This window comes from Prionailurus viverrinus, chromosome D2, assembly GCF_022837055.1.
Source record: "Prionailurus viverrinus isolate Anna chromosome D2, UM_Priviv_1.0, whole genome shotgun sequence".
Taxonomy (NCBI): domain Eukaryota; kingdom Metazoa; phylum Chordata; class Mammalia; order Carnivora; family Felidae; genus Prionailurus; species Prionailurus viverrinus.
In genome coordinates this window covers 59,723,139-59,747,143 of record NC_062571.1, presented here as the reverse complement: position 1 = coordinate 59,747,143, position 24,005 = coordinate 59,723,139, and the positions used below count along the sequence as shown (strand labels likewise).

Here is a 24,005-nt window from a genome sequence, read left to right as displayed (position 1 = left end):
ACCCCACATATCCCCCCCACATAGCCAGCACACTCTCCAAGACACAAACATCTATCTCAGGTGCCAGAGCAACTCAGATACACCTCGAGACACAAAATCAGACACACACAACGATACAGACGCCCACAGACAAACACATGCATTCATGGTCACACAAAGACACTGACCACTCTTGGATCCACACAGATACTTCCACATATTTTGCTTATAAGGACCAAACATGCATCTAACACCTGTGTATTCACTCTTGCAACAAACTCATCATAAACAGAGTTCACGCTTACTACTCTCACCCAGACACCCACTATAACTGATACACACAGACATCCAGGCCCCTAGACACACCCACACCATCACACACAGTCACCCAACACGCCCCACATGCAATTATTAACAATGATACCACACGTTTATAAAGAGATTTACAGTTGACCATTTATTTCAGTCCATTTAAGCCCAACAATCATCCTGTGGAACAGGTACCCTCATACCTACTTCAGAGATGAAGGGACGAAGCTCAGGGAGGATAAATGACCTATCCAAAGCCACACACCAGCAACAGGCCACACCAGGAAGCAAGCCTCCTGTTTTAAGATTTCAATTCCCATAAGCAGAGTGCTGAACACATACACACACACACACACACACACACACACACACACACACACACACAGAGTCCTGCTCACATACTCTCATGACCTCAGCCTTCCTCTCATCTGTTTAGGCAGGTTCGCATGCTTACTCTGACAGTACGGTCACCTACGTGCGGGCGCACAGTCTCAGTCACCCCTTTCATTCCCTCTCTGTTTTCTGCTTCTCTATTTGCTTCCTAGTCCTGCCTCCCTGGATAGTTGGAGGTCAGGCACACTGAGGGGACAGAGGAGGCATGGGACTCTTGCTCTCAGCTACACCTAGAACCGCATTCCTCCCACCCCACCTCCTGGCTGCCCCAGCCCCTCCTCCAGGGCCTGGGAAAGGTGAGCTCCAGCTTCCCTCACCCCACTCCTCCCACACGTTCTAACTGAGGGGACATTAAAAAGTGCTGACAGGGCAGGGGAGAGGCCACCTGCCTGCCCGCCAGTCGGACCACTTTCATCTCAGCCGCCTCCTGCCAAAACCACCCGCCCTGGCCTGCCCTCTCCCAGGTCCTGCTTTATTAATCTGGCCCTGTCTGGCCAGCCAGGCCTGCCCAGGCGCCCTCCTCTCCCCTCTGCCTCCAGCTCCAGCCAGCGGGGAGGCTCCACTCCCTGCACCAATCATCCCAGAGGCTGTGGAGAGCGCCTCCAACAGTCTCAGGAAGCTTGTTCTCCGCTAGATTTACTGCAGGAGACAAGGTCTCCCAAGCTGCACTCCCAGACACACAGACACATCACAGTCTTACATTCACATCACACAGCCACACACAGAACCATCCACAACGTCAGCCACACCTGCTGTTATTACATCAAGTTAGACAAAACACCCAAAATGATAGGCACACATAATGACACCTAGAGGAGCCTTACATGGTTACCCACGGTGGCCGTCATTTTGAGCATACGGCCAACACATTTACACACAGCCCTCATGCGTAATGACACAATGCACCAACATCACACACAAAGACACACTATCACTCATCATGTTGGTTGCCCATAGTGACAAGTGAACAGTGCCTGCCTCATAGCAGCACTTAATAACTTCATATTTATTGAGTGAATAAATGATACAGTAGCAACACACTCACACACCAAATGCACATGTACACCTTACAGCTGAAATGCATATGCCACAAAAAGTGGAAACGAGACCTGCTGAGAACACCCCAAGCAGCATGTGACTGAAGTCAGAAAAACAGACAGGAGATGGAATGAAAGGAAGTCAGTTGAGACAGGGTTGGGGACAGGGCATTCAGTTACCTTTTACAACTGGAGACATCTTTTCGAAACAATCTAATCCTCGAATAAAGCCCCAGCACTCTTTAACAGCCCTTGTTGGTATCCGGAGCCGGCCGCCTGTCTGCCCACATTCCCGCCTCCCACACTACACTCTAGCCTTGCTTGTTCCGCCACCAACTTCGCTCCCTCCGGCCACAGGGCTTTGCATATGCTGCTCCCTCCACCTGGAACACTTCGGTTCTCTATTCTCCCAGTTTACTTTTAGCTCTGGCTTCCAGGTTACTTTCTAACTAGGTTAAATCTCACATGCTACTACAGACTGAATGTCTGTGTTCCCCCCAAATTCATATGTTGAAACCTAATCCCCAATGTCATAGTATTTGGAGGTGGGGCCTTTGAGAAGTGATTAGGTCATGAAGGTAGAGCCCTCATGAATCGGATTAGTGTCCCTATAAAAGGGACTTGAGAGCTCCTCTCTCCTTTCACCAAGTGAGGACACAGTGAGAATGATCATCCCACGATCCAGGAATTGCGTCCTCACTACACATCAAGTCTGCTAGTACCTTGATCTTAGATTTCCCAGCCTCCGGAACCGAGAGAAATAAATTTCTGTTGTGTATGAGCCACCCAGTCTATGGTATATTTGTTCGAGCAGCTCAAATGGACTGATAACCACTTCCAAGTCCTCCTTTTCACACTGTTGATCTTCTTCGTGGTACTTGCCACAGATGTAGTTTTTCTACCCCTGGCACTAGACTGAAAGCCCTATGAGGGCAGACAGTGACTGCTTTTGCTTCCATTCACTACCAGGACTGGTACCTAATAGTCCAGAGGGCCTGTGTACTCAGTGCACAGTTGGTGCTCAATAAACATCTGCTAAGTAAATGAATGATCAACACAGAACATAAAAGAACACTAGAGAGACAGCTCAGCTAGAAGTTAACAAGTCCTAGAATGCTAGAACTGGGAGGGATCTGAGAAAATCCTGAGTTTTTGTTCTTGTTGTGTGACCTTGGGCAAGTCCCTTCATCTCTTTGGGCCGTTTTTTCACCTATAAATTAAGGCATCAGACTTTCAAACTGTGTTCTGTGGGACTCTAGGGGTTCTCAGGAGCATCCAAAGCTGCTGTGGGCAAAGGCTGGGGCAAGGGTGAGCAAGTTTGCTGATAAAAGCCACTTCTACCTTTAGCTGTGTGTATGTTTTTTCAGAATTGAAGAATCTAAAGTTTAAAACATTCTTTGAGGGGCGCCTGGGTGGCTCAGTCGGTTGAGTGTCTGACTTGGTTTCAACTCAGGTCATGATCTCACAGTCCGTGAGTTCGAGCCCTGTGTTGGGCTCTGCACTGACAGTGTGAAGTCTGATTGGAATTCTCTCTCTCCCTCTCTCTCTGCCTCTCCCCCATTTGCTCTGTCAATATAAACAAATAAGCTTTAAAAAATATATTCTTTAAAATTTCTGTACAAGGTGATCTCTAGCTCCATTCTACAATATCACAATGCAACAGAAGCAAAATGGTTCCAAAACAGTAAGATACCAGAGCACATGCTGCAAAGTTACCTAAGTGGAACCCCACCTGCAGAATCAACAGAGGAAAAGACCAATAAGAATTGAATGAGCCCAATTGGAGGAGGAATCCTAGAGAAGAGAGTTTTCAACATTTTGTGCTGATTTCTAACTCTGGTGACAGACTCAGACACCAGAGAGCTGATGAGGGAGGGATCAGGGCACCACTTCCCAGGACAGGTGATCAACTTGACCGTCAATAAAGGGCAAGTCTGGCCTGAATGGGAGTAGCAGAAGATTATGGGGGAAGGGGGAGCAGAGTGCAGGGTGGTCTACAAGCTTCCTGAAAAGCCCACACGCGTTGGGGTTTTCCAAATCGGAAAAAACTCTATGGTCAGGTCACCTAATGGGAGCAAACTGTATCCTGGGGAAGGGAAGACTGAAGGCGCAGGAAATCACTGAGCCTGGAGGGCTGGGTAGGAAAGCCAGATGAATCAGAATAGTTACGGGACATGGGCTCCCTGTTCTTTTCTGTGTTTCTTGAGGAAGAACAGAGGAAATAGCCTAAACTGGGGGTTGGGGAGTGTGCAGAGAAAGGCCAGAGGAGTGAGCCTGGAAAAATCCATTACTTTGTACCTAAGTTGAGGATAGTTACTTGGGAACCCCTTAGGTCATAGAGGAACCTCCTTTCTGGTTTCTTCCCCTCCATCAGCCTCACCACTGCCTCTCTCAAATACACCCTCTTAACCTGCCTTCAGAACCCCAGTTCTGCCCCTCTTCTTGAACTCCAAAACCTCCAACTCACCAGCCACCTTCACCTACCACCCCCTTTCCTCGGTGGCTCCATTGCCTGACTCTGCCCTCCACCCTGCTGCTGTCTTGAAGTCACTTGCTCTGAAAGCAGTCAGACCCTGGGCCTTTTCTCTGTGGAGCCTGGCACTAGTGAGGCCTCCAGGAAGCTCTTGGCCTCCTAGTGTCCTGGCCTCTCTCCCAGCAGTTCTTCCTCCCTTATGTGCAGAGAGGGCCAGGCTATCTGAAGATTGTAGCACTTCACATCCTCTCCCATGACCAATGTATCCGCAAGTAGGACTTCAAATTCAACCAGCAACCCCACAGGAACGGCCCTCAATAGATGTGGATTACTGACTCCCAAATCTGTACTTGAGTCCTGACTTCGAATAGTGTCTCTGGCTCCTCACATCTCTCTCCTGACTCCCTATCATCACCTTAAATCCACCATAATCACCATGTCCCAAACACCAGACGTGGGTCCCAAACCAGCCCACCTCTCCCAGAATTCCCTCCCAGATCAGTGCCTGCCAGATCCAGCCCCAGCCACTCTCCATTTATGCATCTCCATGCTGGGAGTTTCCTTAGTGTTTCCACTTACTCCAACCCCAAACTCTGTCCAGCTCATGGCTGTTTCTTGCCAATGTTTGGCCTCAATCCCCTAACGAGTCTCCAGACTCTCCCTAACCTCTTCCCTGGCTGCACGAGTATCTTCCTAAATATAACCTGCCCCTCACCCAGAACCACACAGCTCTCCACCTCTCCGGCTCGGTGTCCAGACCTCTTAGCCTGGCCTTAAGGGGTTTGGCCCCAGCCTACCTTTGCAGACCTCTCCACCTTCCCCTCTAGGGAGCCTTGTTTCCACCAGGGTCTGATCCTTCCCAGGCCCCTACATATCTCTAAGTTCATTCCAAACGTCCGGCACTTGCTCAAGCTGCTCCAACCTCTGGCACTGCTTCTCTTCTGAGTTAAACCTCAAAGCATCCTTCCCAGATGGGTTTCTCCTGAATGTTCTCAAGTGGGGTGTGACTGCCCACTGTTAACACTCCTGGGTCCTGCCTACCAAAACGCCAAAACCCAATAGCTCCTCCAGGCCACTCTGGTAACAAAAATGTCCCTGGTTGAATCACGATCTCACGGTCCGTGAGTTCGAGCCCCGCGTCGGGCTCTGGGCTGATGGCTCAGAGCCTGGAGCCTGCTTCCGATTCTGTGTCTCCCTCTCTCTCTGCCCCTCCCCCGTTCATGCTCTGTCTCTCTCTGTCTCAAAAATAAATAAAACGTTAAAAAAAAAAAAAATGTCCCTGGTTGAGAACCACTGGCTGGATCCTATTCTTTTACCTTTCCCCCACTACCCTTGACCCTCTCTAAATGACCTGTGCCCCAGGACCTTCCTTCACTTTCCTCAAAGTCTTCAGTTTCTGTTGAGAAGCAGTAAGGGACAAAGACAACAATAAAATAATACCAATTAATGGCATCCCCTTAAGTAGCACTCTCTATGTGGAAAGTGAGGAGAGAAATCAAGTAACTTATCCAAGGTCACCTACCTGGTAAGCAGCTAATAAAAAGGCATAGCAGAAAATAGACGCTCAAGTCAGAAAAAATCTTTCAAATACTAATTCTGCCACCAACCGGCTATGTGACCTTGGCCAAGCTACTTTCCCTCTCTGAACTTCATTTGTGAAACGGTAATAATAACAGCACCTAATTCATGGGGGGGGGGGGGGTGCTTGTGAGGATTAAATTCACTTATATAGAACAGTGTTTAGTACAAAGCAATGCTCCCTTTATGCATCTCCTTACATTTTTCTCTCCACTCAGAATCCATCTCAGACACTTAAAAGGAGTAACAGTAACTCCTCACATTTGAATCCAGGCCCTTGACCCCCACATTGTATGGCTGCCGCTGTTCCATCAAGCCCCCGTAGGTCAGGATCTGACAGCTGTCCCTCTGTTCCTCTAGCAAGGTCCCTCACTGCCCTCACGGTGTCCTGGCCTCTAGGCTCCTGACACGGTTGTAATATGGTTACACTGTGACTGGCTTGCTCCATCCTGCTCCCAAAGGCACAGCTTCAGACCCTGCCCAAGACAAACCCCAGCCCAGCCCCACTGTGTCCTGGCACCAATGGGCAGTATGTTAGACATTAGACTACTCCTTTGATTCCACCATTGCCGTCTATGTTCCTCCAGCCCAGCCCCACCCCAGGCACTTTTACTTGAATAAGCTGACCTCAATCATGACTATTTTTAGATCAAAGCCTGGGTCCAAGTGGAGTTCCTCACCTCACCCCTTTCTTCACATCTGAGGCTTTGACCTTTTAGGCTGTTTCCATGTCTTTCCTTTCCCTTCTATAACTGGTTCTTCCCGGTGTTGTCTTTCTAGTGACGCCAGTCTCTTCCTCTCCAATGGCGGCTTCTCCTCTGTCCACAAATCTGTTTCTCTACCTCTTAACAAAGCTTCACTGTAGCTTTTCAAAATAATGGACTGCCTCCAGTCCTCCATGTATTTTTCAAAGGATAGCCTATATAGTCTACCTTGCTGCCCGTATCTCTTCTCCACCAACTCACTTTGGCCCCTACCATTCTGCTGACTTCTTAATCACCGACTCTAATGACCTTCCTTACCCCCACCTCCTATTCCAAACTCTTCAGAGTTCAAGCCTGTGATCACCCCATGTCTGCCTCTACTCTCTGGTTAAATTTTTGATGCCCTGGGAAGTGCTTCTTTGGCATGTTCACACCTGTCCCTGTAGCCCTCTTCTATCTCCTTGGGTACTCTCATTTGATTCTTTAGACTTGATCCTCAGTGTCCCTACAATGAGCCCAATCCAGTTCCTTTCCTCTGGCCTCCAGCCTCATACCTCCTGCTGCACCCAGACCTTCCTGCCCTTCTCACTCTACCCAGCAGTGATCAGTAACCTCTAACCAAGTGGCCTCTTTATTGTCCCCCAAACCTTAGATGGATCCAGGCCTCTGTAGCTTTGCTCCTCTGTGGCAGAACATGTCCCACCCTCTAATCCAGTATTTTTTTTTCATAAAATTATAGAAGAAAACTAACTAAAAATAAATCCTACCCATTTTAAAGTGCAGCCTAGCCACCCTGCTCTAGGGAACCTTCTTTTGTAGGTGTTCATCCCCCTCTGACCTAGGTGTTTACTGGCAGAACCCACAACCCTACTCTACTGAGTCTCCCTTTTCACTGTGAGTCTCATCTCCCATGTCAGCTTCTGGGGTCCCCAGAAGCTTAGAAAGCAGAGTATCCACAACAGGTGTCTATCCCTCAGGACCAAGCTGAGGGAGACTGCATCAGATGGTATCTAAGTTCTCTTCCAGCTCCAGTGTTCAAGGATTTGAATTTGAGGATTCTTTCTAGCATGTTCCTCTGGGAAGGTCTTCAGAGTTTCCGGAAGGTGTTTTCAGTTGGCAGACATCCACATGCTCGCGAGCTGCTGACAAGAGTGCCCCCTTTTGGGGAGTTGAGCCCCAAGAGAAATTACACAGGTCAAATGTTATTGTGTGTGTAGGCAGAGGAGATGAGTGTGTCCTGGGGACTGACCCCTTTCAAGTCAGTCATGAAATCCAGAAAGGAACTTTTGAAAATCTCATTGCATAAGCTAACCTTCTCCTACACACACACACACACACACACACACACACACACACCCGTATGCCCTCTGGGGGCAAGAAAGTTCCCCCAGAAGCTCTTAAGGAGCATCCTCCTCCCCTCTTACTCCAAAAAAAAAAAAAAAAGTTAGAAGGCTGAGCTCAATGCCTCATCACAAATCACAAAGCATGGCTGCCCCCACGGGGCTTCACTGAGCATCGCAGTCTCCATCGTTATGTCTTCTTGGCCCCATCATGATAGAACAAACCTCAATCTCCAGTCCTCCAAGAAAACGTCAATGTACTCCACCTCAACCTCTCAGCTTCTTCCCCTCCCAGTACACTCTAACCCCATTCCCTTCAACACATTACACCCAGTGCTCCAATACACCAACACCCCATCAAGTGGCCCCCAGCCCTAGTGCCAGCACTCCAATTCCTCTATAGCCCTCAGTATACCCAATCTTCTCAGTTCTCAAACATCCATTTTGAGTTTTAATATCATATCCCCATCTCCAGACCCATCTTCCTTCTCCATCAAGGCTACAGTTATCTGGAGAGCAAGCCTGTGTACTCTTGTGAGCCCAGCCCAATGATCCCCATTGTCCCTCCTACAGGCTCCAAGAACTAATGCATATTAACTAGGTCACCTTCCATGTCCTAGGTCAATTTCTCAAAATGTGGTCAGAGAACCATGAACATCAGAATCACCTGGGGAACTGGCTAGAAAAACAGGTTCCTGGGCTCCATCCAGAACTACTAAATGACTGGTGGTGGGGTCAGAAATCACATTTACAATCTTGTCTGATGATCCCTACACCAGTTCAGAATCATTGCCCTAGATGCCTCATTCAATCTTAACAACTCCATGAATTTGGCATTGTTATTCTACTTCAGTTAAGGAACCCAAGACATATAAAGCTTAGGTAAGTTGGTGACAATAACACAGCCAGTCACTATGGGGGATTTGGGTTCACCCCTGATCCCACTGTGATGGAGTCCTTAGTGTCCCAGGAACCCTCCTGCCATAGAAGCAGCCCTCTGCAGCTTGTGCTCCGTGCCAGGGCAGACAAGAGGTCATGTGCGGAGTAGCTCACGTTGGAGTATGTGGCCGTAATAGGAGCCACATCTGGATCCCACACGTTTGTGCCACGGGCAAGCTTTTCCTCACCTCAGTCGTCTTCTTGGCCACACAGAAGTCCCAAGTCAAACACGACTAAGCTGAGTGCCCCCTGTGGGCTCCCCATAGTGGGGAGTGCGGAAAGTGCAGGTGCAGCTGCAGCCAGGCCACCCACTCCGCTCTCGCCATTGGCTCAGGATCCATGTGGAGCGAGGGCGCCACGTTGTGACCAAAATGGGGACTGCACATCCCGGGGGAGAACGTTGAAAGGAGGTGCTGGAGATGCAAATGTGCAGCTTCCTTCCCACTTCACTACCCCATTTCCTACTTACTCCCATGCTGATCCCTATTCTAGACCCCATCGAAGTAACCCTTAGTCCTCCAACTAAGAAAGGCCTGTGATGAGACTCACAGGCCAGTGTCTGTGGGTACCCACAGGATGGGAGGAAAGCAGACTCCCAGATTTTTTCCCAACCTCCAGAGAAGTGCTCAAGATACACTTTGTATCTTTGTTTGGGTTCTGATTATACACCCCTGCTCTTCATCCCAGAAGCTCAGCACCCGAGTTTCTAGAAAGTTTCTGGCAGTAGTCAGGCCCACGGCCATGCTGGCTGCTTGTCAAAATATTCTCATTTGTCACTGACCTCCTTTAGAAAAGAGGACCCAGTATTCCAGAGGTGGCCTGACAATCTGAGAAAGCAGTGGAGTGATGGCCTTCCTTGATCTGGCTGCTTTTTGGTTAATGCAATTCGTGACTGTATTAGAGGTTTTAGCAGTCACATCACATGGTTGACTCCTATTGAGTTTGCAGTCAACTACCCCCCCCCCCCCACCAGGTCTTTCTTCATGAACTGCTGTCAAGCTGGGCCCGCCCCCCGCCCAGTACTTATGTCATTGATTTTGTTTTAACCTAAGTGCAGGACTCTACATTTATCCCTGTTAAATTTAATCTTGTTGGTTCCAGCCCAGTGTTCCAGCCTGTTGAAATCATTTTGAATCCTGACTCTCTCATGCAAAGTATTAGCTGCCCCTCCCAGCTCTATCACCTGCAAACTTGATGAACCTGCTGCCTTGGTCAGTTGTCAATAAAAATGTCAGACAGGACACAGGCCCAGACTGATCCCTACAGCATGCTGCTGGAGACTTCCCTCTGGCCTAGGAGGACATGGATCCATTAATCAGCCCTCACTGGGTCCGGCTCTTCACCAAGCAACATGACCATTTGGTTCAGATGTTTCTACTATGTCTACAGATACTGTGAGAGGCTATCAGCTGCATTGGTGGAAATTTCTCTTGCCCCAGGCTGTGACCCCAATATCATGGCTATGCCCTCTTTCCAAAGTATATAGTGCTATTTATTTAATTGTAACATTAGGAGATTACAGGCCCCCAGTGGTGCTCCCTCCTGTATCTCTTGTCTCTGCAGATATTTCTGAGCTTCAGGATCTCCCTGAGTTTAAGCAACTATTGCCATTTCCTATCTTATCACCCTGTGCCTTCTGAGACCCTATCCTCACACCTAAGTTCTCTCCTGTCTTCTCTTCTGCCTTCACATAATATGCAGTAGCCTCCCTCCTCTAAAAAGCTACTAGTTGCCTCCCTAAACTATGGTTGGCCTCTGCCTCTTTCTCTTGAAAATCCAAAACTCACCTCTCATGTCTCCTGAACTGTCAGTAATCTTCCATACCTCAGGCTAGAGAGAGCAGGTATAATCTAAAGCAGAGAACCCGGGGGGGGGGGGGGGGGCGGGGGGGGGGGAAGGAACCCTCACTCACCAAACCAAAGTGAGGCTGTGGTCAAATTATAAAGGTGATCAGGAAATTCACAAGAACTGAGACATGACTTAAGTGCCTAGGCAAAACATCTGGGCAAGAAAAGACCTGGAACTGGTCTGGTCATAGAAAAGAGCAGCAAAACAGGGAAGTCTGAGCCTGGAAATTTCTCACATATTTCCTAGAGGGGCTGAATCCCGTCCTGGGACCAATCCAGGTGGGAAGACAGCCTAGCTGGAGTGCAGACAAGAACAGAGAGGAGGTTGGGGCCTGCACTTTTCCTGAGCCCTTACCCAAGGCTATGAACCAGATGTTGGAAACCTCAGAACCTCTAGTTCAGGGGTCACACGCTTAAAAATCTATGGGGCCAGACAGGTCACAGAAATGAGACAAACTAGGGATAAACCAGACAAACCAGAGACACGGTGACTATAGCAAACTGGAAGGAACACCCCCAAAAGAGTGGTGGCTACTCGGCTCCAGCCAATTGTCCTATAAATTTTATTGTCAGATCTTTTGATTTTCCAGACAGGCCAAAATCTGGCTTTTTAGATGGAAATTGATTTTAAATGCTAATTAAAAAAAACTTTAAAAAAACACGTCTGTATTTCTGATTTGACCCATGTTGGCCATATTAACTGCTGCCAGTTACCTGGTACTTGGAGAGGCTAAAGACTTGGCTTTGTGGTAATACTACATTCCCTGAGTTTTCTGATATCCATATGGGTGACTTTTGTGTAGAGAATATTAGTTTTAAGATATTAGTTTTAAAAGGTATATTCAACTTTCAGAGTTACATAAACCTTAGTTCTGCTTATAAGACAAAGGAGTTTGGTTTAATGGAAGGTTAATGTATTTGATTTCCTCAAGTACTTCATTTATCTGACTGAAATAAACCTTCCCAAGTACTTATTATGTCTCCAATAAATTAAGTTTATAAATATAGCAAATCTTAAATCATTTAAAATGTTCCAAAACTATATAGAAACTTAGCAAGATTTCAACATAAGATTCAAGCCTAAATAAATTACTCAACACTCTTTAATACAAATGGCACAGGGGCACCTCTGTAGCTCAGTCATTAAGCGTCTGACTATGGATTTCGGCTCAGGTCACAATCTTGCGTTTGTGAGATGGAGCCCTGCGACAGGCTCTGTGCCAAATGCTCGGAGGCTGCTTGTGATTCTTTCTCTCCCACTCTCTTTGCCCCTCCCCTGCTGGCCTGCTCTTTCTCAAAATAAATAAACTTAAAAAAAAAAAAAAAGTATAGATTCCTTAAAAGCAAATGTAGTAATGCTGTGGCTTTGATGTTCTTAATTAAACACTACTATCCTTCATTCTAAGTCCTCCAGTGCTAAAAGACGTGTGCCTACCTATCAAAGAGGCAACTGATGCTGCCCCATATAGTTTTGAGGTCACCTTCTCAGATGGCTGAAGGTGTAAACCAGAAACTCTGGTTGGACCAGTGACTGAATTGTAAGATGGGACCCAGAAAGTCCTACTTGTAGCCTCTGGAAAGCCCTATCAAAGGACCTCCATTATTTAAAGAGGTGGCCACTCAAGTCATCCCTGAGTTCTATGCTCTTCAGTACCTAACTGCATTTTCTCATAGAAGACCAGAACCCCAACTGGGCTACCATATACCCTGGTTGGGGTAATGCATATCCTTGGCTCTAAAAACATCTAGAAGTCTTTCCATCTTGAGGCAGCTGGCTGGTTCACTCAGTAGAGCATGTGACTCTTGATCTCAGGGTTGTGAGTTCAAGCCCCACGTTGGTCATAAAGATTACTTAAAAAACAACAACATGTCTTTCCATCTTGAGGATAACTGCTTTCTTTTTATATTCTTCCTTTCTGAGAGGACCACAACTCTTACAGGTATTAAAATGATAGCTGGTTGAAGGCAAGACATCTTCATAACTTTGACTTTTAGTCACTATTCCTAAGGTTCTCCTGGCAGAACTCTGGTCTTCTCACCCTTAGTTCACTCTGTCCTCCACTCCATACAGCCTCTGCTCGAATGGCTTTCCCTCTAGCAGTCAGCACCCACCTTTTTTTTTTTTTTTAATATGTTTTAATATTTATTTTGAGGGAGAGATAGAGTGTGAGCAAGGAGGGGCAGAAAGAGAGGGAGACACAGAATCCGAAGAAGGCTCCAGGCTCCCAGCTATCAGCACAGAGCGTGATGCGGGGATCGAACTCACAAACTGCAAGATCATGACCTGAGCCGAAGTCAGACACTTAACCGACTGAGCCAACCAAGCGCCCCAGCACCCACCTTCTTTCTTGAAATTCTCATCTCTCAACGTCACCCTTTGTTCACCCACCCCTGTACCAACTCAATAATGACAGTCCCTGTACTGCACCCCCAACACTGTGGGATTGTGCCCCCTTCTCCACAATTCTTCCCTTGCCTTTTTCTTGCCTTAAAGGGCAACTGACCTCACCCTAGAAATCTGGTATTACTTGTTCCTATTAAGGTATGGATAACTGAGACCCTTTTATGCTGGGTAAACTGAAGCTTTCTTGTCTAAGGGGAAAAGAAGTGAAAGAAAGGGAACAAACATTTACTGGGCACTTACTAGATAGGCACTAGGCAGTGAGGCAGCTCATTCATTCCCAACATGAAGAGGCCTGTTAAGAAACCAAAACTCAGAGATGGTACGTTATCTGACCATCTCAATGCTGGGAATGGTAAAACCAAGATTCAAACTGAGTCCATGCCAACTCCAAAACTGCCCTTTCTCACCACACTGCTTTTTCTTCTTTAATCAAAATCCTTCCTAGTCAAATATTGGCAGGATGAAAGAACAGTGTACTGGTGGGAAACGCTGCTTTACTACTTCCTCCTGAAAACGTGGGAGGCTCTAATCTGTGAACTGTTGGAATTCTGTAACTCATCCATTCTGGAAACGTTCTCCTAGACCCTCACCCTAACAACCACCCAACAACAAACACATAGTACTCTGTTTAGACGGCATTTTCATGTAAACTGTCCCATCTATACTGTAAGCAAGGTAGTAGCAGTATTAGCCAATTTTAAATATGAAGACTGAAGCATAGACACAAACGTGCCCAAAGTCAACCAGCCTGTGAAAAGTACATCTACATGTAGGTTCACTGCCCTTGAATCTTGTTTTCTTTTCACTCAGCCAGTGTCCTCCACAGATACTCTCCTGTCCCATTTCCTCTCTCCTTCTGGGAATTAGGTGGTAAACTAGAGCTTAGGTCTCTGCTTCTGTTCCCCAAGACCCCATCCTGGCAAAACCACCTTTGTCCCCAGCCCTTCGTCTCACAGACATTCAGGCTCTTCCAAAGCTTTATGATCTTCTCCATTTGCTCTTCCACCAAGCCATCTCCTGTGAGATTCTGCTTCAGGCGTGGTATCCTGAGTCAGTAGGATCCAAAAGGCCCTGCTGCCAGCAGTTTCCTTCTCTCCAAATACTAACTGAACACTGTTCAAAGACACTCGGGTCTTCATAATAAACCACTTCCTAAGTGCCCACACTGAACTGGGTATTTTTACAACATTCCCACATACTCGTGTAACAATACTGCAAGCCACGTGCTATTTCCCAGCCCTCACAGGTGAAGCAGCCAAGACCAAGAACCCTCAACTCAGCTAAGGATGGAAGCGGGAAGCAGCAAATAGGGATTTCAAACCCGGGAGGCACATCTAATGCCTCTATTCTTATTAAGACATCACACAAACCCTTGTGAGATCAAGGACCACACACTGACTATAAAGTGGGTAGGATGTTGCTCAAACACCACTGTCAAAAGCTATTTGAAAACTTAGAGGGAACCTTAAAGTCCATGGTCCTGCTGCCTTTCAACTAGTATGGTGGCCTCTGCACCAATCTCCTTGCCTCAAAGTCCCTGCCTGTTATGCCTCCAGCTTGCACACACCTTCAGTGCCTCTTACCCCTTGGCAGCAGTTCTGATGTTTTCTACTGTCACTGCCATTGTTTTAATATTATAGAAGAGAGATTCTGGAAGACCATTTCCCAGTGATGGTGGTGTGATAGGGTCCTGTGAATCAGGTCACCGAGAAGGGGCAGGGACTCATAACATAAGCAGGAAAGTTCGTATCTCTGCTCTGCTCATAAGTTGACAACTAGACTTACCCTGAGACTGGAAGCAGGACCTGTTGGAAAGCTAGATGAGGAAGAGGTGAAGCCTTTGAAAGACAGAAGGGCTGAGGCTTGCTATCAAATAGTCACTCTGCTAAGCCTTTCTTTACAAACCGTATTTCATACAGCCTTGACAACGTAGTAGTTATCCCCATATATATAAAGGAATTACAAGCAGTCTGTCATTTTGCCCAAGGTCATATAGAATGACAGATCTAGGATTCAAAGTCAGGTATGCAGAGCCCTCATTCTCAATCACTACCCTATGTTGCATTATACACTTTATATTGGAGAGGTAATAAAAACCTAGCCCAGATATAGCTTACATTTTGGGTTAAGGAGTAGAGCTGCCCTTAAGGACCAAAGAGAAGGCTTTCAGGGCCCGGAGCCAAAGAAATCTAGAAGTGAAGAGGTGAATGCAAAGCGACTACAGAATGGCCTATAGTCCAGGAATGACTTGGCACAAGCTAGAGAGGGGTCTTCTTCACCCATGGGGCTGGGGACCAAGGTTAGAGGCAAGAGGTTGTGTGTGGCTACAGAGGGGGCACTACAGAGAGGCTCAGCTCATAGTGGGGAGGAAGGGAGTGGCTCATAGTGGGAGACAAAACCTAAGAAATCAGGAGGATGTCAGTGTGGAAGAAGCTGAGAATTCCAGGCAGCCAGAATATACCTCGGGCTGACTTCTGAGTATCCAGCATCTCTTCCAAGTAGGGTGGCAGAGTGGCTCCAGAGGCCAGAATGCAGACAGATTTCTGAGAAAGAGGACAGTGGAAAGGTTACAAGGGAACAAGTCCAATCCATCTGTACTCCAGGACAAACTTGGACCAGCCACCAAAATAATTTCCAAAGATTTCTGTGGCTAACCAAAGGGTTTCTTCTTTTAGGGTCCATCACCTGGCTCCTTTCTAGGTGTTATTAACAGAACCCTTAAACATGGAGGAGCAGAGGGTTTGTTTGGGAACTGGGAGAGAAGCCAGAGAAGAAAGGTATGCCTTTTGCTACTCCCCAACCTCTGGTTAACTTCTAGATATCGGCTTAGCCTATGTTACTTCCTGCAGGAAGCCTGCTGTGAACACCTAGCTTCTCCTTTGCACATCTGTAATGTTAACTGCCTGGTTGGTGCCCCCACTGAACTGAGAGCACACAGGCACAAACTAGCACCGGGTCTGGAACAGAAATGCTCCAGGGCACTCCACAAATGGTAGCTGTTAAGATTCTAGTCTGATATTTTTCTGGATTCTCTTCTAAAAGCCACTCTACCCCAGAGCTATCTTAATACACATATAATTTAAATACAGTGAAGGGCATGAAATAAAACTGAACCAAGGAGGTCGGACTTGACTGCCTTGGTGTCTCACAGTAGGAAACTGGCAAGAGCTTCTACAGGGGTGATGGAAACTCTTTCAGATGCCCTCACTCCTCACATAGCGTAAGGAGAGCTCATACCTGATGACTTCTCACCCTGGCCTTGGGCTGGTGTTGAGAGTGGTAAAGTCTGGCTGTCTAGACAGAAGGCATCAGGCATTTCCCTGTTTCCCTCCTTCTAGGACAGGTTTGGGTACCAAAGCCCTTCTGTCTGCCTGCGACTCGATGTGGGTGTCTCCAGGGCATGTTCCTTGTTCTTTCCTATGGTTTTCTTGAGAGAGGAAAAAAAAAAATCACTGGAAATCTGCTCACAAATCACTGAAATAAAGTTTCTGAATAAGTCACATAATAAACGTAACCACCACCACCACAGCCATTTATTAAGTGCTTGCCAGGTACGTGCTAAAGCTTTACAAACATCGTTTCAGTTAATCCAACAACCCTGAGGTAGATATTTTCAACACTTCCCCTCGCCCCCCACACATATTATTGTAATTGAGGAAACTGAGGCTCAGAGAGGTAAAGTCAATCAACAAGGTCAAACCTGGCTGATAAGTGGCAAAGCTAGAAATCTGAACCAGAACCAAACACATCTGACTCCAAAATCCATGCTTTAAAACACTATGCTAGGTTGCTTCTATTGGAAGGTAAAGACACATGCCCCTTCCCAAAATACTACCTAAAACCCAGACTTCGGGTGGGAAAGAAGGCAAGGCCTAGTTTTTTTCACTTCTTTAATCAGTTTTTGTGCCTAAACACTTGGAGGAGTGGAAAGACAATCTGGGTAAGCTGACCACTGGTCCCTCACCTGCTATCCCAGCTTCCGTGGCTTGTCTCATCTAAGACCTTCGCTCCAGACACAAAATTACTCAACATGCTATTTCCGTCCCAGCAAGCGCTGAAATGCGGAGATCAGCCAAACTTGGTGACTCAGAGCATCGCCAAAGACACCACAGGCCAGGAGACATCCACAAGATGACCACAATCCCTGAACTGCTTGCTGGACCGTAAGGCACACAGATGCATTCAGATGGAAACACAAAACTCTGCTTCTTCCACCCTGGATTGCCAGGCCTGGCCCCACTCCTGGGGATTCTCCCACCCAATCCCTCCTCATGATTCTCCGTTATCCAAGACTCTGGGTACCCTCCCCTCACCCATCTTTGGAGGCACCACTGGCCATAGATCCTCAGGCCTCACGGTTGCTAGTGTCTACGGCCTCGTCCCCTAAAAACGCACCAAAAGTGCTCAGTCTCCACTAAGGACCCCAAGACCTGTGAGGATTAAACAGACGGCTGAAGACTAGCAGAAGAGCCACCAGAGTTAGAAAAGCTAAACAGGCTATACAGAACAAACAAAGGAATGCTACGTGGGCAGTGTAGGCACAGAACAAACAGACTAACTGCAGGTCAGAAGAGAAGATGACTCAAACATGCTCAGGGCTGATCCCAGGGAGAGGGATCCTAGAGAAACTCTATCCCAACACTTGCAGCCATGGACGTGGCTTTTGAAGAGAGGGCAACGCCCGTTCAGGAAAAAGGCTCTTGGTGGAGACTGGACAGAGGGAGGCTGAGTAGGAGAAACTGGAGGAGCCCTGAAAAGGGAAACTGGAACATCTCTTCAATGCAGGAAGCTTGAGAGGACACCAGAGAAGTCAGCAGGGACTGGAGAATGAGCACCGAAGGTCCCAGGGAAGGACAAGAACTGGCTTGAAAGGCCAGGGCCCCTGGAACCCCATGAGCCACTTCTCAGTGCACCCCGGCATCCATCCTATTTGGGTAAAACTAGTCACTGAGGGCCATTCCCTGCAGCCCTACTAAACTCTGCATCCGATCTGGAAGGGTAGAAGCTACAGAGGTAGGGAACTTATCGAGGAAGAGAAACAGTCCTGTCTGTGAAGTTCACATTCTGACAGGAGACAAGGAACCACCCTTTTCCCCAATCTATGAGGGAGCTTCTAATCTAAGGAACCCACCACATACAAGTCACAAAACTGAGGAACAAATACCAACTAGTGCAAATTAATACAGTCCCTGAAGTTTGAAGACAGAGGAAGAATGAACACAGGTACCACAGAGACCTGGGAAGATCCAGGTTGGGAATCTCCACACCTTACAACTCAGCCCACTGGAGGTGATCTCATTACCTGTTCACGTATCTGGGTGGGGCCTCAGTGCCCTCCATGCAACTACTACGGCTGAACTGACTGGGAAGAATCAACATTACTCCTTGGGGAGCCCAGAGGTTTGCTCTCTACTGATCTTCCTCATCTCTCAACAATCTCTCATCTTGTCCTCACAGGGCGCACGATTCATGGCTTCATAACCGCTAGTTGTTTCATGTGGTTTCCCCTCCAACTAAGTAGAAGCTCCTACAGGATAAAAACTAGGTTTTCTCCACACCCTGTAGTGTTAGAATATAACAAATACTTGTCACAAGAAGGGTATCTGGGGTGTTGAATTAAAAAATTTTTCCACAAACAGCAAGCATGTCACAAATATTCTGTCATTATCCTTTGCCCTATCACTTGCAATTGACACCCATCTCTCTCTCTCTGATGGCTCGTGCCTATACGTGTCCATTCCTGTATCCACCTCAGACTGGGGACTGGGCCCACCTAGCCTGTCAAGAAATATCAGCTCAGTCGGCTTGTGGAAACAAGGAAAGGGTACGTGGCCCAAGAGTCTCTGGTGGGGGCAGAGGGAGGGCCTCCCCACACTGGGCTGGCCCACCGATAAGGATCCTTCCCCTCTCTGTCTCCTAACAGATTCAGATTAATGATCGCTCATTCCTAATTGTCAAATTTCTTTTCCTTCATCCTGTGTCTAATCACCAGTGACAGAAACCATTACGCAAATGAGAGCAGACGACTTCCCCCAACTGTTCGCGTTGGTAAAAACCTTGTAATTTAGAGCTCTGATTTGTACGGGAAGCTGGTCTCCCCCAGGCATCCTGGGCATCTGCTCAACTGATGCCCAGAACAGCCCCCCCTCCCTCCCCCGAACTCCAACCCCCCAACAAATATTTGACTTCACAAAAGAGTAGTTTCCTGTGTACCTGCTGGTATAAAAATGGGAGCCTGCAATATGGCTGACCTCCATTCAGGCCCAAAGGCCCACCTTCCCTTGGTGTCTGCCTCTACACTGCTGGCCAGCACAGGAGTAAGCAACAGAGCCGGTAAGTTTCCTCAGCTGCAAGTAGAATTTGAGCCCGAACAGCCCTAATCTAGGTAAGTGAGGGAAGGAGCCTAGATCTCTTCCTTGGGGGAAAGGGAAGCAGCAGAACATGAATCAATGTTCTTAGTTATTATCTAGAACTGAATCTTCAATCTCATAGGTGCAGACGTGTGCTGGGAGAAATTATGGGGCCCATTCAAGGACACACAAATAATGCACTAGGGTCTAGAACTCCATTTCCCCACAGCTCCTCCCAGCACTCTGCACTCAGAACAGGGCTTCCCAGTAGTTTTCCCAAGAGGTCTTTAGCTGGAGCCCAGAAGAGCTTTTACCCTGAGCTGTATCTCATGCATCCTCTTGGGCACTGCACAGCAGGGTGAGATCCGAGGATGACTTGTAGTGTAGAGGAGGAGGAAAGGTAGGAGAACCAACAATTTGGTGGAAAGGGAGCAGGGGGTTTGCAGCCAAATAGCACTAGGTTTAAATCCTTACTGCCATTAATCACTGAAACTGCTCTGAACCCATCTCTTTAGCTGTGAAATGAGAATACCCACCTTGCAGGATAGTGAGGAACAAGATAAGAGCACTAGGCAGGTGTCTAACTATCAGGGTCACTATTATATTATCCATGGATCAGGACCAATCCTATAAAGGATCCTCCCCCTTGGTAGCCTTAGGTCAGACCTGTGTCAGCACAGCACCCAGCAAGGACCAGCTGAGTGGCACATGCCTCCTGCCGTACGTCACCCTCATCTTTGAGGGCTGAGCCAGGAATGCAGCAGACCTGCTAAGGAGAATGAAAATAATCTTTCAAAGTTTGACTGTGGTCAAGTTTATCATCTGTCTGCCTTATTTTCTTTGCTGCGCTCCTCTTTCCCAAAAGAGATAGAGGGATGGAGATCACTGCAATCATATTTTCCAGCATTGGCTATATTTGAAAGAACTACACTTGAGAAGGTACCATGTTTGCGCACCCACACTGCATCAGAGAACCCCAGAATGGGGCACTACAAATAGACGCCCCTCCCCAAAATACATACACAGATGCACACACACATACACACACCCTCTCAGTCCATCAGTGCGCTGTAACTGTAAACTGAGCTTCAGGACTTAGAGCCACAGCTCAGACACTGAAAGTAAACCTTTGGCAAAAAAAAAAAGGGGGGGGGGGGTGGATAAAATCAGTTTTCCAACTCCAGCTCCTCTTTCCTTCCAGGAAGAAGGGGCATGGAGATGGGACTGGAGGTGAGAAGACACAGGGCCACCACACTGCCCAATTCCAGGGGCCCCAGTTCCACTGAGTCATGTGACTGATGGCCCTTCAAGTGGTGCAGTGCCCAGCTATAAGCTGCGGCCCTGACACGGGTTCCCACAAGTAACAATGAACAGGAAAAAAAAAAAAAATTCCACTTCTGTGCTCCATCGGTTGCCCTGACTTTCAAGAGTGTTTGTGGAACATTACAGTGGGGTCTGGCAGAGGCGCTGGCTTTAAGAGGCAAGGCTACATTTTTGTCCTTGCCCTGAGGTGGATGACAGTGGCAAGTTAGCTGCCTAAGCTTGACCCCATTTCATCTACTCAGCCAGGAAGGACTGCAGAAGAGGACGTGGCCTGGGGAGTGAGGGTCACAGGGCCTGGACGCTCTAGCCAGTCAGCCTCAGGCAGTTTGCAGTGAGACCCGAAGAGTGTCCAATGGCTAAAACTAAGTGTAAAAGCTTTAGGCTAGGTCAGGCGGTACTTCCCTGGGGCTCACACTGTCTGTCCCACTGGACAAGGTTAAGTAGTGGAGAAACCTGGTAAGCAGAGAGGCAGGCCAGTGTGGACACACACACGCATGCACACACACACCACACACACATCCACAGAGGCTTATACCCCTAGAACCTAGAGAAGCCACTACAGGAGGACTCCCTTGGTACTCAGCACAGGGAGCCAAGAGCTGGTGCTGAAAGAGAGAAGCTGTATGTGTCTGCAATTTGGAACTTATACATAATCCTTGGTTCTCATATCCCAAGGCTGTTTTCTATGTATGGCTTGAGCTTAAAGGTCCGAGTCAGAACCTTGTCTAATTCTCTCACAGGAAGTCTACCTAGGCTCATAGAGGCAAACCTCCCTCTCACTTTCCCCACGAAGAGTCCCGGTGGCCATTCCCACCCAGCCTAGAGCCTGACTCTGCGAAAACTGGAAGGAGGCAGACTGACCTGATGGTCAGGAGAGCTCTGGCCCTGCAGCCCAGGTGTGGTGGGCGTCCAAGACCATCTCCTCTCTCTCAGGCTGAGGCACTGAGGTTGCAGGAGACAGGGCTGAGAGCCAGCAGCGCCATCCTGACCCAGGAGAAAGCAAGAAACAGATACATACATGCGTGTGCATGCACACACACGCACACACATCCTGAGGGTGACAGACTGACACACACAGATGTGATGACAACCAGAAGCTGGGACTCCACACACTGAATGCAGGACCTTAGGGGGCAGAGAGGGAAGATGCTGGGGCACAGAGGCAAGGGCAAGAAGTCCCTCCAAATGGGAGTGGAGTGCCAACCACCCTGCCTTGCCCCAAACACCTGCCTCCAGGGCCATGGCAAGAGTCCAGTCCATTAAGTGCAGCGTGCAATACTAGCGCCTGGAGTCTCCTGTCCTCATCAATGAAGCGGTGTGGACGGGCTAGCAGTCACCTGGCAGGAGGCCTCGACTCCTGGCAGGCTAGTTGTATCGACCCTTGATCATTGTGTTCAACAAGGGCCCCACCTGTGAAGAGACATGAGGAGCCAGTCAGAACTGCCTGTCCCCTGGCCCTGGAACCAGACGTGGTGTGTCTGGAGGCATTCGATGTCCAGCCAAGGGCAGGGACAAGGCTTTCAATCTTTAAAACCCTCTAACCTACTCTCTTCCTGGAAAATATTCCAGGACATGGTCCCCTCCTCTGGGTCCATCTTGTAATACTTTCCCTCTCACAATACCTTATAAGCAGCACCAAACTAACAGGTCAGAGGAGCCACCCAAGAGTGCCTGCATGTTTCTTAAATGTGATTTAAGAAGGTTAAATGCCTCTGTATCCTGAAACGGTCACCTGCAATTGGGGCTGGTGCCACCTCCCAATCCCACAGGTCCTCTGCATGCTGAGGCTATCCACAGGAAGAAGGCAAGAGCATTACAAATACCTCCCCTGGGTACCCAATGGGCCACTGGCACACCTGTGTGGGAAGCAGGTCTCAACATTACCTAGAGCAGCCTTGGCACAGCTGGGAGAATGTGAGGAGATGCTTTACTGCTCGCTTTCCGTTCCAGAAGAATCCCCTCAGGGGTCCCCAGCTGGCACACAAGCCCCACGGGGAACATTACCACTAGCATGGAACAGATTATAATTGATCCACCAGTCAAGCCCAGCTCTCACCAGAAAACAAAGATTTTCTGAACACACCCATAACCTCTATGGAGAGAAAGGACACCAGACACTGAAACAGAGGAGCTATGGAGAACGTGACACCAATCCTGACTTTTCTTGGTCACTCTGCCCACTGGGCCACAGGAGTGCCACCTTGGGGCAGCCACATACCTCTTGTGGGTTCCCCAAGGCCTCTCCAAGCATCTTCTCAATGTTTCTCATTATGGCCACTTTCTGATGGGCTTTGAGAGGATATTCAATTCTCTTAGGGGTGGGGGCCCCCTGCAAAGGAAGCAGCAGCTCAGGAAATGCCTTTAGCAGCAGGCTTCAGTGTAACCCACCGTTCTAGAAGCTTCTTCCCTTTTAAGAAGCCCAGTTCAATCCCATCCCTCTTCATCTCCCCAAAGACCTGGGAGTCACTTGCAGAGATAGCGAACCTCCCCACCCTGCCCCCAAATCATTTATTACACCTACCTCACCCCAATCCCATCTAGGGGGAAAAAACCCATATTCACCTTATACCAGAAGTTCACAGTGATGGTAATCCCCCCATTTAGTAATGACTCTATGTGATGCCACCTGCAAGAAAATAAACATGCTCCTGTTTGCCACCAATATTCTTTAGAGAGAGGAATGGAAAAAAGTGGTAAATTCCAGCTAGGGCAAATAACAAGGACGTTATCGTTACACTTATTCTGTGAAACACACCCGGGACCAGAGGCAGTGGTGTTCAGTCTCCAAATACAAAAGAGCCAAGAACAGTTTCTCCAGCCTCAAGCCTCTGGGATCTCTTTTGACCTGAGGAATTGTCATCTTGTCCTAGAGACAGGGAGGGTTGTCATTTCCTCCATGTTCAGTACGCTCACATCTGGATATGCCAACCTTCCTGTAGATCAAAGAAGACCAATCCTGCCACAACTCAGAAGGGACAAGATACAGTTTTCCAGGGAATGGGAAAGAAAGCTCCCAAGAAGCCCCCAGTCCTAGCCCCCTCCTCACCAGTACATTGGGATGTAAAGAACATCACCAGGGCCAACCACTGTTTCATAACCAACCACGTTCTGGAAATTGGGGAACCTCTCGTAGTCAGGATTGTCAAAGTCCACCTGAGAGGTTCAAGAGAAAGAAAAAAAAAAAATCAGTCAATCACCAAATCTTTATTATTAACTATGATGTACTAGTTTGGTAGTCAAAAAAAAAAAAAAAAAAGATGGCTTTAAGAAAAAAAGATGTGTTTAGAATTCATACCTGACGGAAGATATCATACAAACATTAAACACAT

At 47.9% G+C, this 24,005-nt stretch overlaps 1 protein-coding gene and 1 long non-coding RNA gene across 4 annotated transcripts in view; both read right to left on the bottom strand.

Annotated features, from left to right (window-relative positions):
• Nucleotides 1-19,139, bottom strand: part of LOC125148284 (uncharacterized) — a 56,165-nt gene extending 37,026 nt beyond the window's left edge. Inside the window, exon 1 of the long non-coding RNA XR_007145484.1 lies at nt 16,241-19,139. This is a non-coding gene — a long non-coding RNA (uncharacterized LOC125148284). The remainder of the gene's footprint in view (nt 1-16,240) is intronic.
• The window catches only part of HIF1AN (hypoxia inducible factor 1 subunit alpha inhibitor), an 81,053-nt gene that overhangs the window by 44,881 nt on the left and 12,167 nt on the right, over nt 1-24,005 (bottom strand). The window contains exons 6-9 of one of the 3 annotated variants that reach the window (XM_047826218.1): nt 23,723-23,829; nt 23,239-23,302; nt 22,895-23,005; nt 20,248-22,086 (exon numbers count right to left, since the gene is read on the bottom strand). In XM_047826218.1, the coding sequence (XP_047682174.1) occupies nt 22,042-22,086; nt 22,895-23,005; nt 23,239-23,302; nt 23,723-23,829 (327 nt within the window). In that variant the 3' untranslated portion in view covers nt 20,248-22,041. Of the gene's footprint in view, nt 1-20,247; nt 22,087-22,894; nt 23,006-23,238; nt 23,303-23,431; nt 23,610-23,722; nt 23,830-24,005 lie in introns of those variants that run through there. The other 2 variants (XR_007145483.1, XM_047826220.1) reach the window with 2 other exon arrangements.